The sequence below is a fragment of the Epinephelus lanceolatus genome, chromosome 17, assembly GCF_041903045.1.
Source record: "Epinephelus lanceolatus isolate andai-2023 chromosome 17, ASM4190304v1, whole genome shotgun sequence".
Classification (NCBI taxonomy): Eukaryota; Metazoa; Chordata; class Actinopteri; order Perciformes; family Serranidae; genus Epinephelus; species Epinephelus lanceolatus.
The window spans coordinates 24,737,431-24,752,814 of record NC_135750.1 but is presented as its reverse complement, the minus strand read 5'-3'; the positions used below and the strand labels follow the sequence as shown (position 1 = coordinate 24,752,814).

Sequence of the window (15,384 nt, the reverse complement as noted above, 5' to 3'; positions counted from 1 at the left end):
CAAAAAAAAGAAAGCGAATCCCTTTCCAGCGTGCCTTGATGGAAGCCTTTACATCTACTGAAATCCTGCCATTTCTTTGGACCTCATAGATGCTCTGCACTTTTTTTTATATCAGTTGTTGTTGTTGTTGTGTTGTGTTGTATGCATTTTTTGCACCCTGGGTGTCTGCTTCTCTTTCCAGCTAATGGGAAGTGCAATAACAGCCAGTTTCTCAGTTGCACTTTAATGTAACATAAGCCCCATGTGTTTTTGTTTTGCTTATAAAGTGGCAGGATGAAAGCCTGAAAGTGTGTTTTTTGTTTATGGAAGTTTTAATTATTATGAAAATATAGAAATATTCGACTTATTTTATTAATTTATTCATTTTACACAATTAGATGCCCAAAGGGTCTAACTGACAATGTTGCAGACTGCCCAATAGTCACCACTGTGTCATTAATCAGTGTTATCTAAAACCAATGCTGTGCAGTATGTCAAGAGACAGATTAGGAAAATATTAAGGAAAGAGAGAGGAGTAATAAATGGTAGTTTGAAGGGAAAGTGAAAATGACAAATTGGGTTTGTGGAAGAACTTAAATGTGAGGTGCATCATTATAAACATTTATTTATGCATTTCTGATTGTTATTGTTGTTGTTATTTAATGTTTCTCAAGAAATGAATAAGTGACCACTGCCTTAGACTTGTCATTAGAAAGTTTTTAAGAAATGTCGTCAAGTTGTCTCAGAAATTGGCTTTATACTCTCTGCCACTGCTGACTGACGTATTTGAGTTTTCTCAACTGCTGTTGTCATTCATAAATGAAATGAGTGGTGTAACGGAAAGGGAGGGCTGGGCGAGTTTTAATAGTTTATGACTCTGGTATAACTTGATGAGGGAATTTAAAGCATATTCTTCACAAAAAAAAAATCAGTTTTAATGTGTACATAGCCTTGAGCCTGTCAGGGGAAATTCAACATCATTTCAAGTGGATGAACAGGGTACATCCTTCAGTAATATCAAACTTGGATGTGAGGAATGATGTTTATTGAATCAGATTCAGGCAGACACACAAAAATCGTAAAGGGGCAGTGTGTAGGATTTAAGAGCATCTATTGGCAGAAATGGTATTTAATATACATAACTATGTTTTTATTAGTGTATAATCACCTAAAATAAGAATGTCTGTGTTTTCGTTACCTTGAAATGAGCCGTTTATATCTACATACAGAGCAGGCCCTCCTCCACAGAGTCCGCCATGCTGTCAGTAGCCCAGAACAGACAAATGAAACACTGGCTTTAAATAGGGTCATTCATGTTTTTACATCAGCCACTGTAATTCTACTACATGCTTGGCACATGGGAGAAGTTTCAGTACCTCACCACTCTGCCACTAAATGCTACACATCAGACCCTTCACGTGCAAATCTGAATCAAAAACATGAGATTTGTACTTTTAGAAAACCTTGTATTGCTTGTATGCTAGGAAGGGGGTGATAAATATTAAGTGTTGGCAACAAATGGCACAAAAAAATATCTTTGACTAATTCTTGGATTTCTTTTTTATCCATTTAGCACTTTACTCCATCATACTCTTCTGTGTCTTCCTGTGGATCCCCTTCGTTTATTTCTACTATGAAGAACGGGATGACGACAACTTGAACAAATGCTCGGTAAGAATGCACCTTTCTTCTTGGACACACACTGTAGCCTGCTTAAATGAGGTTCTGAGAAATTCTAATTTTATTCAGATGATTCAGGTGCTACTGACCAATAACGCAAAATGTCTTGAAGTTTTTTTCAGTTTAATTTCCCAACCATCTTAAGGCATATTTGCACCCATTTTAACAAATGTCCATCCTTCCATTTTCATTTCGCCAAATCATCAAGTTCTCCCATCAGCTCTGCATATTGCATTAACCTTTACAATACAGCCAAATCAAGTTTAATCAACGCAGTGCAGGATGGTTAATGTGTTTTTTCAGTAACTTTGTTTTAATGTTTTGTCTAATATTCTGTCAGTATTTGGTGCCATGGTACTGAAATAATACATCTTATTTTACCTGAATTTTTATAAATGAAGTGATAGATAAACATCTAATTGAAAACAAAAACTAGTTCATCAGAATTTTTCTTTTATGATTATATTAAGTAAGGGTAAAATCTGTTCTATAAATAGGGCTCGGCGATGTTTAGAAAATTAAACATGACAATATTTTTGACCAAATATCTTGATATCAATATTGCAACATTATGTAGGGTTGACTATTGGTGCTTTCACAAAATATTTACACAATGAGATTTTTGCCAAATAGTCATCAGTAATGTGGATATAATTACGAAGTTGAAGAACGAATAATAGAACAGCTAGAACAGTGTTAAGTTAAGTTAAGAAAATTACATCACTTAACTTTAATGCAGCCTTTAAAACCAGGAAAAGACGACATTTACAGTATTACAAGATTCGAAATCGAAGATGATACCTAGTCTCATGTCATGATATCCAAATAATATCAATATATTACCCTGCCTTACCCCAAAATATCACAATCTATGGTATCATGCGATTTGTCCATCTGACTGTATTTGTAAATGGTTTTCTTCCTGACTGTTCACACAGGAAATAAACATGAGTTTATATTTATATTATTTACATTAGTTTATAATAGTAGTTTGAATAGCAGTTTTTTTTAGTAATAGCAGCTGACTGATCTGTCAAGCGCTCTCAGTATATACTATAAAAGATGAGAAGAGCATTGTTTTACAAAAATGTAGGTTTCAAAACATTAAAAAGGGCTTGTTGTTTTTAGGAAATTCAGTCAGCATGTTTATAAGGACATGAAAATACAGTACATATACAATGTGTTTGTGTTTACAATAAAAATCTAAATTGGCTAGACAAACTTAATAAATGAAGAGGAGAACAAAAGATTACAATGAAATACTGTTCAAATAATATTTTGTGGCATTAAAAAGTGTCACATTGTCAAACCTTTGCACCATTGCATTCATACTGTAAATTATAGGCCGCATATTGTCACATGAAATTTGACAAAATTTTAAATCCCTATCTTCAGAGGTCTTTTTATTGAGTGATGTACCAAACAGCAGCTATTGCATAGTGCCTTTTCTCCTTCTCTCCGCGTGTCAGTTTTGAGCTGACAGAGGCACTTTCTCTTACAGACAGGGAGGTCTTTTGTATTGTTACTTTAAAAGCACCTTGAATAGCACTGGGAGTGACATGTTATCTCCGCCAGGTCAAACTGGATCTACACTGACTCTGTATAGCTCTCACTCACTATAGTCCTTAGCTAAATGGAGTATGACCCCTTTCCCTTGCTCACAATGAATAATAATATTTCACTTCATGGCCGTGGTTGACCAGTTAAATTTTTTTCTTTTATTCCAGCAAGTGAAAAATGCTCTGAAGTACACAATTGGATTTGCCATTGTCTGCGTGGTGCTCCTTTTAATTGGGTAAGCTGGGGGACATGGATGGGTTCTTCTGCTTCAGTACACGATAGGTAGAAAGAGGTGTGGATATGTCATTGTGTTCAGTTAATGAGAGGAGGACCCCTTCAAACAGCTACAGTACCATTTGTCTGGCCATGATAAGCCATTCAAGAGGAAAAAACTATAGACCTGTGTCTAAATATAGGTTGTGTCCTCGTCTGTCTGATTCTAAACTAGATTCCTTGCATTTTCTCTACGTACAAAGCACATGTGGAGCAAATTCTGAGTCATTCTGTGACATTGTATGTTGTATCTACTAATCTATATTGATGCACATTCTTAGCGATGTCCCATTTGCCAGCCGCTTTATACTGGTTGTGTTCAGCAGCACCTGCACTCTATAATAGATTCCTTTGCAGCCGTGACAGCGACATGCCTGGAGTTCAACCTATACGATGTAATGTGCTCTCTCAACCATTAAATGGTGCGTTGGAGGGAGCCTTACCTAGTTTGGGAAAATAAAGGACACATGACTTTACTTTCTCCCAGCTTAAAAGTTGGAAGTAAGGACTTTTTTATAGACAGAAGCAATTTAGCCCCTCTTTTACCTCATGAGGTGGAACTATTGCCGCTTTATTCTGGCAATTGTTGCTGTGGTCGTTTGATTTTCAACAACATGATAGCTTTTATCCTGGCCTGCTTCTCTGATACTGGGGACATAATGGCCGTGTTTGGTGACTGTTCACTCAGTAGGTCTTTTCTTGATGGCTTTTGTTTGTTGTCTTTATATCTTGCAAGCTGTTAAACTCCTTAAATGACCCCTGATCCTTCAGTGATACAGGTTTTTATTTGATTTTTTTTTGCCACAGCAAAGAACTTATCTTAAAGGTCCAGTGTTTAGAGTTTAGGGAGAAATATTGGCAGAAATGGAATATGATATAATAAGTTTGTTTTCATTAGTGTATGATTTATTGAGATTGCCATGTTCAACATCATGTCAGTAGCCCAGAACAGACACACTAAACACTGGCTCCAGAAAGGCCCACATTTTTGTGTCAGCCACCGTAGTCAGAAGCCCATTTACTAGAATCTACTGGTTTAAATCATTGCATCTGTTTGTTTTGGAGAGGAGGAGACCTTTGCAAATAATTTGGTTCCCAGTGAAAACCTCCTTAATGTCTGGACCTTAAGTTATCAGAGAAAAACGTGAGCATACATAAGCATGTGGTGGGCGAGCCGTCTCCGACATGCCAAACAGTGTCAGAGAAACACTTGATTTGTGACATGAAACTGCTTTATTCAGTGTTTTTACCAGTTTTAATCACCTGATCCATTTGTTTTGGAGGGTAGAGACCTTTGCAGATAATTTGGCTCTGGGTAAAAACACCCTGAACATTGAATAGTGAAGGAATTCTGGCTGGGAGAAGTTTCAGCTGGTTGCAATCTGCAATTGTCGCCACTAGATGCCACTAAATCCCCATAAATCCTACACATTGTTCCTTTAACAAGTCATTTAGTCTTTTATCCAGCCATTAAAACTTATTTTTTCTGTATTAGTCTAAAGAATATTGATAAATGCTTTTACAGAATCACAACAGTAGCTCCATAGTCTAAAAAATCCCATCACATTTACTGCATGTTTTTTTTATTAAAGACCAAGGCAACAAGAGGAGCTCTGTCAGAGGAGTATGAGGCTACTCATAGTATCTTAAAGTTCTGTTCGTGACCATTGACGATTCAGTGTATGCATGAACTATTGAACACTTTTCAAAATGAATAGGTAAAAGCATGAATAACTCTAAATGCTTCCCTGTGATTCATTCTGAGAAAACACATACATTTTAGTGTTTGAGATAGTTACACCCTTACTGCAGACCCAGTTGTGAAGAGTTCAGTAAGAGTTAAGGTCACTTTCACAGGGTTTCCTTTCATAAAATAAAAAATGACACATAACTTGACTGAAAGGCAACACATTCACATGAAAAAGATGAAGTGCCAGTGTGGAGCCCTGAGGGTATCCACATGATAGTGGGGCAGATGAGGCCTGTTGAGACCTGGAATTTTTTTTTTTTTTTTTTTTTTGCGTATGAGGCAAAGGGAAGTCTTTGAGATGCTGATCTAATGTCTTTTACCTCCCCTGGTGAAGTTTTTTATTTATTCCTTTTTTTTTTTTTTGAACTACCAGTTTTTAACTTCCTAAAAGAATCCTTGTAGATTCATAGAGCACCATATTTCTCTGCTGTCTGTCAAGAAGGATAAATGATCAATGGGAAACGATTTCATTATTAATGAAATCAAAGTCTGCACTAAAATTGAGCATACATACTGTTGACCTCTTTCCCCCTTTAGCTTGCATAGAAATATAGTCGTAATTCTAAGAAGTTCTTTGTGTTGACAAACTATGTTTTTAATTTTTTCCGATAACTGCAAAAGCTCCTAAGATGCAATTTATATATATCTCTATATATCTAGATTGGAAATTCTGTATGTGTGACGATGTGAGTCTGAATGTCTAAATGTAATCAGGATTATTGAATAATATAATCAGGAGCTTACAGGATGTGAGGGGACTTATTACAATAAACAAAACACTAGGTAGTCACGACAAATACAGGTTTAAAGGTTAAAACATCTGGTTGATTGGAAGATAATTGTATAATTGTATGGGACATAAATATGAAAATGTTTGTGCAAGGAAATGCTGATTTGACTCAGCAGGTCATGACAGTCATTAATTGTTAATAAAGTAGAAGGCCATAAGATTTAACATATTATGCAGCTTATGTTTTTTGGTTTGTTTGTCCCAACATGAATTAAAAATGATAAGAGGGGATACAGAGTTTAGAAGACTGTCCATTGTGGTAAGAACAGCAATAAATCTAGTTTTCAAGGGAGCAATAGTATCAAAGTGGATAAGCAAAAGGTCAATAAAACGGTTTACAAGAACCTCTTTGTATGATTTGTAAGCCCTGTGTTTGCTATAACAGGGAGTGTATCATCATATTTAACACTGCGGATTATTTATGTTTGTTTATTTGATTTTTATTTGATGAAGTCCCATTTAAATTTAGGATTTCTTTCACATATTAAGACAAGAGGAAATGGGAGAAAAACAGTCTAGAGAAGGAGAGAAGCACTAGTCCAAAAACACAGCATGTAGATAAGTAAGAAAAACAGATATTCACCATGGAGCTTAGATGTGTCATTGCTGGAGAGCAGAACATACTGTGAAAGCTTCTTTTCCCATTTCTGCCTGAGCATTACACTATATGGGATATAAAAGGTCTGTGTAGTGGGCTATACTGTAGATGTTAGACCACAAGCACATTTCTAAGTACTGCCCAGCAGCTTTTTTAAACAACATAGTTTGTTAAAATAGAAATTGTTTTTTTCTGTGTTGTCACTGTTTTCCAACTGAACTCGCTGCAATCTATCTGTCTGTCTGTGTTTCTCTGGCTCTCTCACCATCTTTCAGAAACAGCAGTAACCCAGGGATATGTTTGTCTGTTGTGGAATGCTTAAAAAACATGGACAGGGATTTTTTTTATAATTTTCTTTGGGTCTGTGGCTCGTAGAGAAAATAAACCAGTTGCTGAAACCATCTCTGCCAGTACAAAGACTCAACTTAAGCATATTGTGCACTGGATACAAAAATAGCATAAAGCATTTTACTTTACTTATGTTAATATATTGTTTTGTATCTTTCAGAGCCTTTGTTCCACTTGAAACCCCTCCTAGTCAGAATTCCACCCAATGGGAGAAAGTACAATACCTCTTTGAGGAGTTCGGGAGTAGTCGTAAGTATATCCTCTTTAGAAAATACAGGGGTCTTACTGTACTTTTATAGCTGTTGCCATGACTATCAGATTGTATTTTATTTAATTCTTGTTAAGTTAGACTATTTATTTAAGTCCACCCTACCCCTTCATTAGCTGTATTCATTACTACCTTAAACTTACGTCTATTGCTTCTATCCATTCTTTATACTCTTTACTTTTCTGCTTCTTTCTGTTATGTTCTTTCTAATATCCGACTACTACCCAGCCACATCGATTGGTGCAAAGTCTTAAGGTTTAGAGACAGAATGGGCCGCAAATTTTAGATTGGGTGCAGTTGCAGACAAAGCAAAAACACATGTTTTGTCTCAAGATAGAGCAGGTTGGCACAGTATGAAAATGTTTTAACTAGAGCAAAAAAATGTGCACTCATCCCAGCCTTATGACCCTACTTCACACAAGTATGGACACTGGTACATTATTACACAAGTTTCTCCCTTTTTAGTACTAATGCAAAGCCAGGCGTTGCAGTTTAGCGAGTTTAAAACTAATGCAGTGTTAAACAGCTTCTATTTTATTTAGGAAATTAGAGGTTACTGTATCTCCTTACTGTGGACTCACCATTATATTCACTTCTCCAGCAAGTCCTTGCAAAATCAACAACTGTATTTACCAGTTTTTGAAAAACAATGACTTTATAGCCTGAACATCAGTGTTATAGTGACAATAATTTGGTAATGATGGTTGACTGTGTGATCCAACACCAAGACACCCTCTTTGGGCCCCTTCACTTGTTGAATGGAGCATTGCCAAGTGTGGACTCCTAACAGTCCTCTGGCCTTTTGCCATCTGGGGATCAAGGCGGAAGTTGAACCATCTGCCTCTCTTCACAATGGTGGACCCCTACATGGTCTCCCTAACCTTCCTCCCTTGGCACCGGGGGAAACTGCCCGGCTGCTGAGGAGGAAATGCGAGGATCATCCCTTTTCTAATTCCTCATCTCTTCTCTCTCCAGATGGGAGGTTAATTGAGTAAAGGAAAGGCACTTTTGCCACATAACCTTGCTGACTGCTTTGCAACGGCTGTTCATTACGGCCGCTACATCTTTAATGGCTCCAACATTTTATATATGTTACAGTGTTCCGATGATGCCTGACTGTGCCTGAGCTATTAATGTTAGTATTCAAGACCAGACAGTGCAGTCTTGTATTTTTGGCCATGCCTCAGGGTGGAGTAGAATGGGTGGGAGTCCAACTTTAACTAGGAAGAATACTTGGGCAAGAAACACTGCCTATCCTCATTATCAGTGAGAAAAGAATGAATAAAGTCATACTGACCCTGACATACACATACACACAAATATATAGTACTACCTGTATGTGTATGAGCAAATCTAAACCATAGCAATTATTTCTACCAGTGTGTTTTATTCTCTACAACCCTCATAGCTCACAATAGAAAAGACCGAAATGCAATATTAGCCTGGAGTCACTCTGTTTTCTTGTATGAGACAACTGTATTTATAGAAGTGGTACAGACCGTTCTTATAGCTGACCCTGACTCTCAGGTCTGTGAAGATAATACCGTACCATACATGATTAAGAGAAGAGAAAAAGAATGCATGTTAAAAGTTCAAACATGTTTATCCTTGTTTTTGTGCTTCTACAATATAATAAGTCAGTATAACTTACATTACTGCTATCTAACAACCATAACATGTGTTGCTAAATTGTTCCTATCTGCAAAGCAGCCATCAAAGCCATTTAACTTTGAGAAACTAAAAGCAGACAAGATGTTCCCTGGACTGCGTTGTTCTCATGCAGCAAAGAGCAGTTCAGAGTACACAGCTTTCTCTGAGTCTGTGGGTGGGGTCCTGTAGAGGGCACCACCTAAGGACTCCACAGATCTGCTAGGGGACGCAAACGCCTGAAGGCTTTTGTCCTTCTTGCATTTAATTGCATAAATATAATCTCTACATTGTTGTTCCATCTCTATTTGCATTTTATGTATTGGCATTGTGACTACATAGAATACAAATCAATACAACCTTGACTGTATCTGTATCTGTTTTAAAAGTTCCACATACCAGATAGCATTGTGTGCGAATTGGATTTTTGTGCTTTTTAAACCTGTCGATAATCCTTTAGGGCTAAAACATTGCATGGTAATGAAGTGTAAGTCTAATCGTAAATGATACACCCTGCGTGGTATATGAAAACTTTTGGCGAATTGTTTGTTTATCAAGTTTTGTGTCATGAAAGCCTTATTTTAATCAATATGTTCCATGTTCTGACCTGCCTTCAGAACACTGTTTGATTCTGAAATGAAAGCAACTGTGAAATACGTCACGTGCATTCATTTTTACATTCAGAGTCACGTATCTTTTTAATTTAATCAAACCATAATGTTTTTTCAGGTAATAATTTCTGTACATTTCTGCCTAAGGTTTGTGTTTTGCTGAGTTTTTAAATAGCATAGAGGCTATTACTTTTTAAATGCATTTGAGGCTTAAGTTGACAGATACATGGTGAGGGAGTTGAAGTGACGCTGTTGATCTCATCTTGATAAATCTTTTGGCATTTCCTACCATCTCTCAAGTTGCTCCTCAACTGTGGGATTAAAACTGCAATATGCCCAAGAAATCTTCTTAAAGGGCCAGTGTGTAATATTTGGCATGGTTTATTGTCAATCTGAATCTGAATCTGAATATTCTACCCATTAATATGTTTATACAAGTGTATAATCGCTATAAAATAAAATTCGTTTGGTTTTCGTAGCCTTATAATTATGCTTTTATATTTTTATATATATATACATATATATATATATATATATATATATATATATATATAGCAAGGGCCTTGCTTTAGAGAGGTCGCCATCTTGCGCCGCCATGTATGTACGGCAGACCAAGTGGACAATCCAGCCAGCCAGAGAACGCGTTTCGCGTGTATAAATAAACCAACGAAGACAGCGGAAGGAAGGAAGAAGGAGGAGGAAACAGCAGAGTGTGTTAGTAGTTCGTCGATAGAGAGTAGTGAAAAGTTTTTTTAGTTATAAAGTTTGCGAATGGACCACACTTACCACGCAACAGGAGAGAATGAATCTGAACCGTCATCTGCGAGGAAAAGAAGACGCAACTTCACTCCTTGTGATGCACTCTCTGCGGCGCTTTTCCTCCTGATGATATATCTCCCCAACAATGGTAGCAGTAGCACCGAATCCCATTCTGTGCATTCAGCCTCTCTTCTCGCCCGCTCAGTATCAAACACATGGAGTTCCTCATCTGTATGCTCCGGCTCAAACAGGTATGGCTCTGGGTCTGTGTCCGCTACAAGAAACTCTTCAAAATCGCGTTCAAAGTCGTCCATTGCAGCTACTATAGTCCGGAGATATTGCTAGGCTAAATAAACAGCTGAGCTCTGTTTACCGGCTATGCTGTCAGTCAGTGTGCGGGCTGGAGATTGGCGGAGCAGAGAGGGGAGGGGGGTCCCCACTCGGTATGGTAAACGAGTATGTGTGTATGAAGTGTGTCTGTTACGCCAGAAGAGTCAGAGTTTGGGACGGAGTCTTTTACCCCCTGGAGTGTTACTGGAGTTTTTGGAGTGCTCAAATAAACTGGCCTTTTCCCCGAACGCTCCTCTGGTCTCCTGCTCGTGAGTGATTCATTACAATATCGTAACATGGTTTAGATTTCTAAATAAATATTCACCTTGTCACTAGATAGACCTACTCCTGAAAAACTCGTGCGCAAGGCTTTTTGTCCCTACGAGGCCACCGTCATTTACCCGACGGGAGGGGTGAGCGAGTGAGCCCTGCAATCTAGAATTTGACCACTGATGTCACTGTTTTCAACCCATTTTACACACTGGCCCTTTAAACACAAACTACTAACTAATCCCGTTTCCCAAATTATTTGACCTTTTCAGCTTTGTTCACACAGAATAAAAAGACAGCTACAGTGGTGATAACTTCCTCAACTTTGCCACAGGCCTCCACATGCTGTTGTTTGGCTCTACGTGGACATTGTTGCAGTCATTTAGTATACGATTTCGCATCCCTTCAGCATCCCGTCGCTTTTGATGATTCTGTCATTCCACTGAAGTAGGGGTCTTGGGCTAAAGGAGCTCCTTAATAAACACCTCTTTGTACAAGTCTCATGCATGCACACAAGCCTGAAGGGCTATATGCAGAGTGAGATAAGAGCTACCTCATTCCATTGCTGTTGGAATCGAAGCTGTACAGATGTGGAAGCACCAGCGATAATAGACAATATTCCCTCTGTTTAATCCCCGGAAAATCTGCTCAAGAAACCAAGAAGAGTGGCAGCAAACATCTATCCTTTGCTTTGTGTGGAGTTCATGAACAGAATGTTCTCCATGCAGAACATGGAGCCATTGTCTATTTTACCAAGCTCACCACTAAACAATGGCAGCAAAATCGCAATGAAACACTCGGGAATAGGAAACATGTATTCAAATGTTAATGTTCAGCCCAGCTGTCAGACTTCAAAGTTTTCTTTTTGCATACAATACAATAGGGAGCAGGCATATAATTTATCTCAATTTTCCACCTCTTTGTCCTGCTGCTTGTGAAATGTCTCTAAAAGAAAGTGATAAATGTTATAAATAACACAAATTGTACATGCTCTGAATACTGACTTAATATTCTCAATCAAATGCCTCTGTCAAGGAGAAAGGCAAGCAGAGAGCCACCTATGCCCGTGCCGGCAGGTGGGCTGGGCACTATGAAGTTGCCGCTGAGAGGATGCGGGATATCTATAAAGGGACAACTGTGTAGCTTTTTACGTGGAACTCTGTAACAGGTGGGATCTTGACAGGGGATAGAAGCAATCAGTCTCTCCATCAATCCCTGTCTTCTAACTCCAGCTCTGACAGCTGGTGTGACACCTACTGTTGCCCTTGCCTGATGGGTGGTCCCCTCTCTGCCTCACTCAAAGGTGACACTCATCAGCTCAACCTATATACATTGAAAGATCCAGCCGTTGCGGCTGCAAACTGATCGTGATCAATGTATGAAATGACAAGGAAATGGGGACCAGATGTGTCTCCAGAGGAAGACTTTGCTACTGTGCATTCATTAAAGGCAGATACAATATCCTACAGTACCAGATTACCAGCATGATGCGCTGTCCTTGTCCTTGTGAATAACATTCTTCCTAATTGCTATGAACAAAATGAATTCCCTGAGTTTTCCTTTTTAAGAACATTAGCACAGAGGTGCGCCGTTGCAGTTCCAGATGGGCATTAAGAAACTGAAAAGGTCCATTCTCCCAAGTAGCTAAAAAGAACAAATTTTACACTTACATTCCTGGTATCTAGCCATGTGGTATCATCATTGTGTTGCAGAGGCTTTATATCTGCCACCATTTTAAAGGGGTGATCTAGGGACTCATATTACTCGTTTGCAAAATCCAGGTAAGTAGCACATAGGGCTGGGCGATAACTACATCATAACTATGTTCAATATATTGATATATAGAGCTGCTCCTCTGTTTAATCTGTCTATTAATTAGTCTACAGTGCGATATTGGTCTATATGTTGCACATGCTACGCTAAATCGGTCTGTGATATGATTGAAGTTACCACAGTAGCACACGTACAATACTGTGGGCCTTTTCCTCTGTCACTTTTGGCCGCACCGAGTAAAGCCATACTGTGCCGATTTGCATTCCCATTATCAATTTAGACTGTGACAGAGATGGTCCTTCTCTGGAGTAGGTCCAAAAATAGCGCCAACCGCCCTCAAGCGGGTAGCGGTGACGTCTCTGCAGGAGACAGTTTTTAAAAGTCTCAGCTCTCAAAACTATTGCAGCTTCTAACTCTAGCTCTGCGGTTTGGAGTTTAGTTTCTCTCCTGAGTCCTGTTTTTACTTTAGATAACTGCTTCATTGTACTGTTTCATGTTCGCTATAAGCTGTATTAGAAGTTGTATTTAGTTGCTGCTCAAAAATCCAACATTTCCTTATTTTGCTGCTTCACAATAAAAGTTTATACATAACAAAATAATGGGGGACTTTTATTGTGAAGAATCTATAGGAAATTAAATTTATTTATCACTGCATTAGTGGAACTTTGTTAGCAGTCAATAAAGACAAGTCTAATAATATGGCAGGGAGGAAGAGTAAAAGCAGAAACAGTGAGATGTTGATGAAGATCTGCAGACAACAGGCTCTTACTGCACCTCTTCAAACAGCTCACTTCCAACATGTAATAGCCCCAGCCCTAGCAGCACATACAAAAATATTCTGACTTAAAGTACCTAATCTGATTCAAGCTCGAAAAAAGCTGGATCCTGGGGCAACCTCTAGCTCACCTGGTAGAGTGTGCACCCTGCATAGGCTGAGGCCCTTGCAGTGGCTTGGGTTGGATTCTGACCTTGCTGGAAATGCCCAAAAAGTAATCTGCTGGATCCTACATTTTCTATAATGCCCCATAATACCCATCCCAAATGTTAGCTGACTGAGTAACAGCAGCTAACATTAGCTTTCTGACATATTTTTTTGCATGTAGTATCTGTATTTTTATCAGGTTCAGTTCAGTAACAGCAGCTTTGGCTCTGTGCAGTACAGCAATTTTTGTCTCACCATGAAACACATCACTCCTGTTCCTTTTGAATTATGTGCAGTGCACAGTCAGTGGGGGAGTTGAGAGCAAACTAGATTATGCTAAAACATTCTATGACTTTTTTTTGTTCATTGGATTGTCTGCAGGAGTGTGGCAATGACACTTTAGAAGCATCTTTAGAATATTCGAAGAAATGTAGATGCAGCGTTATTCACTTTGTGTGGATGCTGCAATAGGGTTTGAATGCTGGAAACATTTCAGCTGTCAATGTTGAGTTTGACAGCTGACAACAAACAGACAGCTGACTGAAACATCGTCAAAGTGCACGCATGAAAGTAGGCTCCTGATAGTCATGGCAAAGCGATCATTGATATTTCTTTCAGAAGCCAAGGTGAAATCTCTGATCTCTGTCTTGTCTGTTCACCTGCAGATGGTCTACCTGCTCTGGCTTTCTCCATCAGCTCCTTGACCTTGATTGGCATGTTGGCAGTGATCACTTACACGGTGAGTTGGGACCTGAGACAAGTGGTTGATGTTGTTTCATGTGTTCATTGGAGCCATATCGGCACAGTAATTAAAGCAAATCATCCAATGGGATGGTTTCCAATTCCTGCCAGCCTTGTAGCTTAATAGGACCTGTGCTTGTTGAGACATCTGACATATAAAATGTTTTGAAGTATGAAGAAAGACTAAATAGAATAATCTTCCCTTTGTCAGGTTGATCTAACAAGATTTTTCAGATGTGTCATGGCTGCATGTTTTGTAAAACATTATTTGAAATGCAGTTTCTTAACGTTTTTGTGTACAAATGGTTTCCAGTCTTCTTGGTTGAAATGTACCTGGTGATGGAGTGGCCTTTCAGTATTAGTAATGCCTTGTGATTTTAGAGCACTGGCATTCTATTGCTCAAATTACACAGACTGCTGTCTTTCACCTGAGCACCCAAGACTTTTGCATGATGTATGTGCACCCTTCCCGGGCTTATCAACCACTTATCAGCTGTCTATTTATATATATAGATCTGCCTCAGTGCCCATTAATATATGCCTATATTTTGACTCCCTCAGCATTTCATTTTTTTCCTTAGATCAGAAAAATTGACTCTCCGTAACACTCGTTAATGCTGTCCATTTTTCATAGCCATTATCTTAGTAACTAGACTGTGAATATCCCCTGGAGGCGGTGGCACTGGTGGCAGGGTGGGAGTAACACAGAACAGTGCCTACTGGGGAGAAATACGAAAAAAAGTACTCGTGTATCAACCCAGGGAGTGAGAGTAAAAGTGACAGCCAACCCCGATCTATCCAGTTTCTCTTGAGCTCAAAGAGTCCTATTTGACAAATCACACAACAATTGAATGTGGAGCTCTTAATGAATAATACACAACCTAGTCAAGTAAGTTGTAGAACCAATCTCGCTTTAGGACACATAATCCATCTCAGATGGGATTGTTCTCTCACTTTGCTTCTCACCGAAGTCCTCTAAAGAGTGGATAATTACCTAGTGCATTTTGAGGGTGGAAGTGTGCTCAGATTTGCACTGACCTCATGTTGATATTGACTCTGTGAATGCCCTGTGGAAATCAAAACTC

The 15,384-nt window shown here is 38.7% G+C and overlaps 1 protein-coding gene across 2 annotated transcripts in view; it reads left to right on the top strand.

The window, feature by feature from the left end:
- lmbrd1 (LMBR1 domain containing 1) overlaps positions 1-15,384 on the top strand; it is a 73,912-nt gene that overhangs the window by 18,161 nt on the left and 40,367 nt on the right. For both annotated transcript variants that reach the window (XM_033614042.2, XM_033614041.2), the window contains exons 4-7: positions 1,553-1,650; positions 3,387-3,454; positions 7,139-7,227; positions 14,224-14,297. In XM_033614042.2, coding sequence (XP_033469933.1) covers positions 1,553-1,650; positions 3,387-3,454; positions 7,139-7,227; positions 14,224-14,297 — 329 coding nt within the window. The remainder of the gene's footprint in view (positions 1-1,552; positions 1,651-3,386; positions 3,455-7,138; positions 7,228-14,223; positions 14,298-15,384) is intronic.